Source organism: Hippocampus bargibanti, linkage group LG14 (genome assembly GCF_051943395.1).
Source record: "Hippocampus bargibanti isolate YZ-2025 linkage group LG14, ASM5194339v1, whole genome shotgun sequence".
NCBI lineage: Eukaryota > Metazoa > Chordata > Actinopteri > Syngnathiformes > Syngnathidae > Hippocampus > Hippocampus bargibanti.
In genome coordinates this window covers 15,744,013-15,753,570 of record NC_142747.1, presented here as the reverse complement: position 1 = coordinate 15,753,570, position 9,558 = coordinate 15,744,013, and the positions used below count along the sequence as shown (strand labels likewise).

At 40.8% G+C, this 9,558-nt stretch overlaps 1 protein-coding gene and 1 non-coding gene across 2 annotated transcripts; one reads left to right on the top strand and one right to left on the bottom strand.

Annotated features, from left to right (window-relative positions):
* Nucleotides 1–451: 451 nt before the first annotated feature.
* rhoub (ras homolog family member Ub) lies at nucleotides 452–9,549 on the top strand. The gene is made up of 3 exons (XM_089014074.1): nucleotides 452–842; nucleotides 4,307–4,365; nucleotides 7,815–9,549. The coding sequence occupies exons 1-3, from the start codon at nucleotides 623–625 to the stop codon at nucleotides 8,268–8,270; spliced, it is 735 nt and encodes a 244-aa protein (XP_088870200.1). The 5' UTR covers nucleotides 452–622; the 3' UTR covers nucleotides 8,271–9,549.
* On the bottom strand, nucleotides 6,713–6,785 carry trnak-uuu (transfer RNA lysine (anticodon UUU)). The gene has a single exon. It is a non-coding gene; the product is annotated as a tRNA-Lys (tRNA).
* Nucleotides 9,550–9,558: the final 9 nt, after the last annotated feature.

Genomic DNA, 9,558 nt, shown 5'->3' with positions numbered 1-9,558 from the left:
CCTTATTATTGGTTAATGTGTGACTGTAAAGTGACCTCGAGAGTTTTGAAAGGCGCTTATAAATTAAATGTATTATTATTATTATTATTATGCGCTGATACTTGAAAATAGTTTTAAAAGGTGGTACTTTAATTTTATAGTATTAAAGATAGACGGCCACTGTAAATCTTCAGGATGGAGTCCGCTATTAATGTAGGTCAGTGGGTGTAAGAGTAGCTGTAAACAAATATAAAATCTACATTTGAGATGTTCAAAACGGCGCACACAGAAGCTGATGTCCAAGTAATAAAAAATACTTTTGCTCCCACGAAAAAGTTATTCCCTAGTTCGAGTTGACAAGAAATGAGCCTCAAGCAAGGTTCATAATGTGAAGTGCACCACGTGAAGTGGGCGGAGTTATGCAAATACACCGAGGATACAAAAGCCCAGGTTCGCACACAGCAGCCTATTGTCATTCGAATTGGGTGAACGTTAGTCCACCCGCCAATCCGTCGTAACAATGACCGAAGTCCCTTGAAATTCGACGTGTTATTTTTTTCAGTAACTACTAGCTTTTTCTTTTTTATTCCAAACGTTAAACTCCACGGTCCTCATGTGGAAACCCACCGACTGACTTCAGTGAATGTGCCTTCATTCTACCTCCATGGAATATCCTCCGACCATGGCTCCACCGGTGCCGCCGCACAAGGTCCAAAGTGGCCGGCCGGGGCAGCCTCACGAACGGCTTCTCAAGTGCGTCCTGCTCGGCGACGGAGCGGTAGGCAAAACTAGCCTGGTGGTCAGCTACACTACCAACGGATACCCCACCAAATATGTGCCCACCGCCTTTGACAACTTTTCTGGTAAGTATCTATTTACCTATCTATCTGCCTATCAATCTATCTACCTAACCCCCTCCCCTCCGCGTGGCAGCCCCCAAATTAACTGGACATTAATGGATAGATGCAGGGCTTCCCACTGCAAGCCCAGCCATATCGATGGATATCACTCGAGTAAACTGTGCTAACTGAGGGGTTGATAACAGTCTGCGGCGGCTTCACTTTTTAACTGCAGTTGCAGTGTTACGCCAATAGGGAGGCGCTATATCAAAACAACAGTACAAAAAAACTAAGTAACTGCCAAAGAAGAAACTGATTGAATTATGTTTTTTTCGCCTCGCTAGTCGATGGTATCGTCGTCTTGATTTTACGAATGGTACAAACAGGTAAATATTATTATTGTTAGGATATCATCTGCATGTTGTGCACCCCCACGTGTTGTTTTTTATTAGTTTAGATACGTTTTAGGAATTTTCTTAGTGTAAAAATTATGTTGGAGTTTTAGCGTTGCAGCAAAAAAATCAAATTAGATATATAATAATAATAATAGGATTTGTGTTATTATTAAAAAATATATAGAAGTCAACACGAGTCCAGGTGAAACAGCAGGGACATTAGTCAAACAGGTAAAATGTAATACCAGTACTGTACTCTGATGACATGTGGAAATTTGGTGTGAAACATTAACGATCGCAAAGGTCGAAGTGCAGGTCCAATTGAGGAGGCTACATCAATCCATTTCCAATTAGGAGCATAGCAATGCAAAGTTAACGTGTACATGTTTTAAACATATTTTTAAAATTCCTCTTTATATGTTGTATTCATAACGTGAGCCAGTGATTTTTACAAGTAAAGACTGGATCAATGTATTTGGCTCAGACATACCAAGGAAGGAATTCACTGTTATTTATGCCAAAAACGCAGTAGGCAATTGCTGCAACAACCATCAACCAACTCCAGGCTGGACATTTCACAAAGCAGCATAAAAGTAGTACAGTAGTATGTTAACTCATTCACTGCCAGATGTGCAAAACTCAAATTGCAGGACCCACAGAATATTGAGTTTGAGGACTACATAAACATTCAATGCACCCTAAGAAACATTGGCCTCTCTTCTTTCGTCAGAAACAAATAGTTAATTCCTAAGTTATATGGTATAAGTGTCCTTGAGAGTTTTGAAAGGCGCTTATAAATGAAATGTATGATTACTATAAATTCGGCAATAGTGCTCCGCGTCATATTTTCAATTCCCGGATAAATTCAGGAATGGCAGGCAATGTGTTTAAGATACTACTACCTGAAAACACTCAACTAACAAAGTTGCAAAAATCAAAATAAGATAGTTTGGACAGATAGTTTCAGAAACATTCAATTATTTATTTGATGAAGGACGCTGGAGTGTGTTATTGCAGAACAGTTGGATCTGGACCACAAAGCACCTGAAGGGTCCTTATCTTGCCCACCCTTGCGAAAGGCTGACGTGATGTTGCACAACTAAATGTTACGCCAGCATGAGATTTACTGATTTAAGATGGTAGCATATTTCTTGGCAGAGCTTGCGTGAATGTTTTTCTACCCATCTGACATAAATGAGAGCAGCACCCAACCAGGTATTATTATTTAAGAAGGAGGCGTGTCAGTTTGTACTTTTCTAGTGAGTGCATGTGTGTTTCATCTCGTTGTTTGACTTCTCCTTGCCACTTTTCCCAAACGTGCCCCTGCAAGCTTTTGTTGGCTCAATCATTAGCAACCCAATGTATTGACCCCCTGCATGAAAGGGATTTTCAGTCATAATTACATCCAGCTAACGTGTCCTCTGGCTTTGCTTTTTCAAGTTTGTTTTGGATTTGCAAGCTATTATTTCCATAAGAAATTATGCAAATAAAACCAATGCCTTCTAGAGTCAAACTGTCTTTACTATGAAACCAACAGTACAGGGAAGGCATATTTTACGTAATATTTGAAAGTGTCCTTGAGAGTTTTAAAAAGCACTTATAAATGAAATGTATTATTATTATAACATTAATATCTGTCATTTGAGCACATAAATACATTTGTACTGATACCAAGATTTGCAACATTGTTTTTCAGCCCGGAATTTACTTCTATCATATGCGTGAACTAATCATTGCCTCGGTACATTTGATTCTTTTTTTAATTCATAGACACCCATAACACTCACCAGGCCTGTACCTTTTAAAGCCTTCTGCATCCAATGCGCAAATAATACAAAGTAGTGCATGTCTATCTCCCCACAATGTCAATCATTTCAGCTCACATTTAGTTTTATAATAGTGCATAATTGTATCCTATTATAAACTCATTCACTGCCAGACGATATGCAAAAATGTGTCCACTCCAGTGCCAGGGTTTTTGTCATTGTCACTTGAATTCCAGAACCCACAGAATATTGCATTTTAGGACTACATAAAAATTCACTACAGCGTTAGCAACCTTAGACTGTCTTCTTTCACCAGGAAAAAAATGTAATTCCTCAATGACATGGATCTGGAGTTATATGAGCTTGAAATGAAGGTGGCTGTCCAAAATACAATGCAATACTATTTTGGTTTATATAGCGCTTTAATCTGAAGCTGGAACAAAGCGCTAAAATGGGAAAAAGGGAAATACTGCCTCTTGTGGAAGGGGGAAAATATTGCCAGAGGTCTGGCCAGTGCTTCATCAGCACTGCAAGCATGAAAAACAAAACCCGAACAAATTTGGGAATAGCGTTCTACGTGATATTTTTAATTCCCGAATAAATTGGAGAATGGCAGTGAATGAGTTAAGTTAGTGGTTTGGGATATATGGTCGATTAATCTTTTCTAAAACAATTATATAACTGCAGCTGTACATTTCATCCTCTGCACTTAATAAAGTTTAAAAAACAACAAAAACACATAAAAAAACACTAGTGTGGGAAGAGAAATCACAAAGACCCACTGAGGGTCTCATTGTCAGGTTTTGGATTGCACAAGTGGCCCCGTTGTTATGCCCAGCCTTGGCCTGTGGGCGCTCTCCTCCACATTTGTCACAGAGGCTCACAGGCGCAGATTGTCTTGACGTTGAATGATTGTGCACTTGGTGCAGTGTGTTGGAAGCAAAGAGGGAGGGGTCAGGTGGGTGTATGGGTGGGATCATCGCACTGGGATGATGTCATTTTTTGCATGAAAGAGCAATGTGTGTGTGAGTGCGCGTGTGTGTGTGTGTGTGAGAGAGTGTGTTTTGTTTTTCTACTATTTAGAACTGTAAATTTTCAATTGTATTGTAAATGTCAGATAGGACTAACTTGAAAACACATGTAAATACAGATGCTCCCCACCTTACGAACGAGAATCGTTCCAAGTGGATAGAGTCACACCGAACAAACAAAATCTGCTCTCACTCTTGGGATTGTGTCAAACACACAGCCGATGAGGACAAACTGTCCCAATGGCTTAGATGTTTGCGTCTCTGAATCCAATTGATTTGTTTTTGTATTCCCACAGCTGTGGTTCAAGTGGACGGAAGCCCAGTTCGACTGCAGTTGTGTGACACGGCAGGACAGGTGAGTTTAAAACACCCAACATACCATCCCGTGACTCAACGGAATATTTTTCACCTGCTTTAAAAATGCAGTGCTTTGACGCGGAATAAATGGTATCGCTTTTTGAAACGACACAGGTCTTCGTTAATTTCGAGAAGAAACTAGGAGGGGTGGCCATTTGCCCTGACTGGTTCAGTTATGACGTGGGGATTCTTGGTGCATGATTGTGTCATGTATCATCGTTGCAGTGCATGATTCATTGCCCATTTTAGATATTCAAGATATTAAAAGTTCGATGACAATTATGGAAAAAGAAATTAAGAAATTAACCCATTCACTGCCAGACGTGCAAAAATGTGTCCAAATCACTGCCAGGGTTTTGGTCAATGTCACTCGAATTCCAGGACCCACAAAATATTGAGTTTAAGGACGACATAAACATTCAATGCAGCATAAGAAACCTTAGACTCTTCTTTCACGAGAAAAAAATGAGTTAATTCCAAAATTTAATGGGTCTGGAGTTGTATGAGCTTGAAATGAGGGCGGCTGTCCGAAATATAATGCAATACATACATATTGATAAAGTAGCTGCATTTAAGGCCAAACTGGATTTATGGGGACGGCGCGTGAATAGCCGTGTATTTGACATGTTTCAAACATTGGCGGGGTTTTTGGAAAAGACTGAGCCCGAGCCTTCTTTGACGAACTGCCAAGGAATGGATCCGCAACCCATTTGTCAACAAACCAGGTGAATCCAGCATGCCTGTGCAAGAGGTAGAACAACTGCTAGAGTTAGCAAATGATGGCGGACTTAAAAGTATGTTTAAGAAAACATTTTTCGGCCGTAAAGTGTACGATAAAAGCAACCAGAGTATTTGGACGATGTCAAGTGAAGTCAGGGCCCTAAATTTTTACCATGGTTTGTTTATTAGTTGTCAGTTCATGTGAGCCTGACTTAATTGTGGATTAATCAAAACGTTTTGACCCCTTCAAAATGAATTCCACATGTTTTTCAAACTTGCGGGGCTCAAGAGTCGCCGTATTAGCTACGGTTGTGAAATGGCTCATTGTTACATCATACGCAGCCAATGAAGCCTTGTTGTTTCATAAGCACATTCTGATGAACTCTGGGAGCAGCACATTTTGAAATGCATAAAGCCTTCCGGCCATTGCCAGTTCTTCTATTGAGCCTCTCCTAAAACCAAGCTCACAGCTTGTCGTGAGCTGCAGCGACTACTCACACACATGTTGGCGTGTCGGGGCGAATATGAGCGGATTAAAAGCCAACGGTTATGTAATTCCACGTGCCAGAAATGGTTGTGGGTGTCTGTGTGCTCTACTGATGTACTGACTGACACGATGTGAGCAACACGTTAAGGATGGATAGATTTGGGAAAAGCGGGATTAGTAAACCGGAATTGGAAAATTGACAGAGGAGGCGGAGGAGAATTTCTTTATGTTACATTTCTGACAACTGAGGCACTCGTCGAGTCAGAAAATAAGAATCTGAATCATCTTTATTGGCCAAGTATGTAGAACACGCAAGGAATTTGTCTCCGGTAGAACACGCTGCACTAAGTATTATCATAAAAAAAGAAGTGACAAATAAGTATGGAGGACACTAATAAAGGATGATTTAATCTAATGTAATCTAAACTAATTCCTTCATGTCAATGGTACCTCTCATGTACAACTATGAGACGACGCATCAATCAGACAGAGGCTCAACTGAGTATAGAGCTGGAGCGGATTATAACGGGATGCTGTGATAGTGAGAGTGCTAAAGAATAGACAGAATAGAAGTTATCATATTTAAAAGATTCATGCTGTTGTATGCATAGTTGGCCAAACACAAGGCCCCCAATGGAAGCACAGAAAATCTGGGGTCAATCTGAGGTGAACAGACACAGCCTGTTAAACTGTCATCTTCGGGTAGGAGATCTGGCCTTGGGCAGAATTTAGGACTTGGTAACTCCCTTCACAGGAAGACCTCATTAGCCAGGTTACAAATCTACCAGTTCATGGAAAGACAACCCATTAAAATATGTATGTTCCGTTGGTTTATGGATGTTGGTGCATAGGACGTCCAGGAGTGTGGTATTAAAATCAAGAAGACTTTTACTAATGTATCACTTAAATTTGCATATACTCTCAATGAATGGCAGAGGGCTGCTGAGGTTGGGCGTCTGTAATGAATGCCTGCGTCCCCTGCCCACAGTAAAAGACAATCTTCCTGTGTTTACAGAGTCTGACCGAACAAACATCTCTGACATAACTATCAGAATGAGAAAGCCTTTAATTTTCCCACAATGTGGAAATTTGCAAAAAGCACCTTTTATTCCAAGTTCGTGATTCAAGATGAACATCTCGCCTGAACAGGGACTTGAACCCTGGACCCTCAGATTAAAAGTCTGATGCTCTACCGACTGAGCTATCCAGGCTCTGTGTATCTACAAGTGTTGCCATTACATATGACCAGGAAGTAGCCTGTCAATCTTTTGCTACTCTTGAAGTCACTCCATCACCATCACTTTTATTGTATAATAATAAAAATAATAATAATAATAATAATACATTTTATTTTAGGCGCCTATCAAAGCTCAACTCTCAAAGCAAGGACACTTTACAGTCACAGATAAGCATACATACTATGAATAAATCAAATACAATTACGAATAGAATCCAATAAACAAAATACAATTATAAATAGAAATGCAATTTTTAATACAGTAAAGTCTCGTTATATCGATATTGAAGGGAGTCCGAAAAAATATCGATATAACCGGGACTATCGATATATCCGACCCTGTTTGCATGTAATTTTCTCTGTGCGTGCATAGAAATAGTATCGATATAACCGGAACTATCGATATATCCGATATCGATATAACGAGACTTTACTGTAGTTGGGTTTTGAGATGGGACTTGAAGGTGGGAAGAGAATCGATGTTACGAATGTTGGGAGGAAGTGAGTTCCAGAGTTTGGGGGCAGAGCAGCTGAAAGCTCTGTCCCCCATCGTGCTGAGACGGGCAGGGGTAGAATATATGCAAGCGGTTGATGCTTTATGATCATTCTGGATTGGATTGGATTTGCCTTTATTTATCTCGCAGTGGAGAAATTTACATTTCACAGCAGCAAAGTGATGAAAGGAATGAAAATAGAAAAACAAAATACCGGAGCTGCTGGAAAGGCAGCCACTCTCGCGGCGCCGTTTTGAAGTCAAAAGAACAAAAAATCTAAATAATATGACAACACAGAGAGTCATTCCTTCTTAAGCACTTTCTGTACCCTCTTTGTTACATGAAGCAGTTCAAGATGAAAGAGGAGAGGATCAAAGTGTCTTTTCACCAGTGGATCAGGGACATCATGGTGGAATGTGCACAATGTCTGCGCAATTGTCTCTAGATGACTGAACCTTGACACTCTGTCCTCATACGACTTCTGAATCTCACATTTGCATCTCCACCAGGACGAGTTCGACAAGCTGCGTCACTTCTGCTACAGTCGCACCGACGCCTTACTGCTGTGCTTCAGCGTGGTCAGCCCGGCGTCCTTCCAGAACGTCTGGGAGAAATGGGTCCCGGAGATCGGCCGGCGCTGCCCCCTCACGCCCGTCATCCTGGTGGGCACCCAGTGTGACCTGCGGCAGGACGTCAAGGTGCTCATCGAGCTGGCCCGGCGCAAGGAAAGGCCCGTCGCCGAGGAGGACGCCCGGGCGCTGGCCGACAAGATCGGCGCCGTTACCTACGTGGAGTGCTCGGCGCTCACGCAAAAGAACCTGAAGGAGGTGTTTGACGTCGCCATTGCCGTGGGGCTGCGTAATTGCGAGCGGAGGATGCGGCGGGAGAGGAAAGTGCGCAGCACGGCCGTTAAGATGAAGATGCTCTCCAAGTCGTGGTGGAAGAAGTACGTGTGCGTCCAGTAGAACACTCGGTGAAGAGCAGCCTGGCGATTTGGGGCTTAAAGGACAACCCTACACCATTTTTTTGTTTCCTAACACACTCTGTCTGGGAACCAATTAAGTTCGTAAGCCAAGGTATCACTGTAGCCCTTTCACATTATTTTTTTTCTTCCTAAAATTGAAAAAGAATCTGATGTTTAAAAGGTTGAATTCCAATGCATTCAATGACATTTTTAAAATCTGTGTCCATTTAAAAAAAAAAGAAAAATAAGAGTGTGCTAAAATGTTTTATTATATATTTGTTTAAAGATCCCACAGTTTAACCAAAGCAATCGTAATATAGTAAAGCCCGTTATATCGATATCGGTTATATCGATAGTACTGCTTATTACGATACTATTTCTATGAACGCAAGGAGAAAATTTACATGCCGCAGGATCGGATATATCGATAGTCCGGTGATATCGATATTTTTTCCGACTCCCGAGAATATCGATATAACGAGACTTTACTGTATTTTGACTTCTTGGTATAAAACAAATACAAGTAAATGGGGACTAAGAAGTCTGATTCATTAGTTTTTTTCTTCACAGCTCATTTTACTAATTTTCCAACTGTCATTTTTCTGCTGACAGTTTCCACACGTATAACAATCTTTATTTTATTTTTTTGTTAGGAGGATTAGCAAAGTCACCCTTTAATGTGCGTTCATCTAAACTGATGATCAATTGCTGAGGCTGTATACTGTTGGCGAAAGCTTGCCTGATCCCTTTAATGGCTAACTAAAGTTGGATCATGCCACTCTCAATGACTTCATCACACGCAGTTCCATGTCTGACTTTCGTAAGACAGCCTGCCATGCACATTTTGGACCAAATGGTGTTAAGAATCAAGTGACAGTTCAACCATGACTGCTTACCTCCAATGATGAGAGGGTGCCAAACAGTCACGTGAAGTGCCCAATAATGATCCTCAGCCATCTTCTCAGGCATTTTCACTCGTCTATTGACCACCAAAGAGATTCATTCTATAATTTTACTGTTTGCTTCTTATTTTTCAGAAGCCTACCTGTCAGTCATTCATTTACGCTGTGTTTGTCTCTTCGTATATGCTCCCACTGGGCCTCCAAACTGATCATGAACAAAGCAGATGCATGAATGTGCCATATTTCTTTATGTATGTTACATAGTATATAAATATGTCCTTCAATTTTGATGTTTGTAATGTCACCATAATGTAAAGCGGTACTGAACAGAGCAATTTTGTTGAGCTGTTTGAATAAATAAAATGTGAAATATTTGAATCCATCACT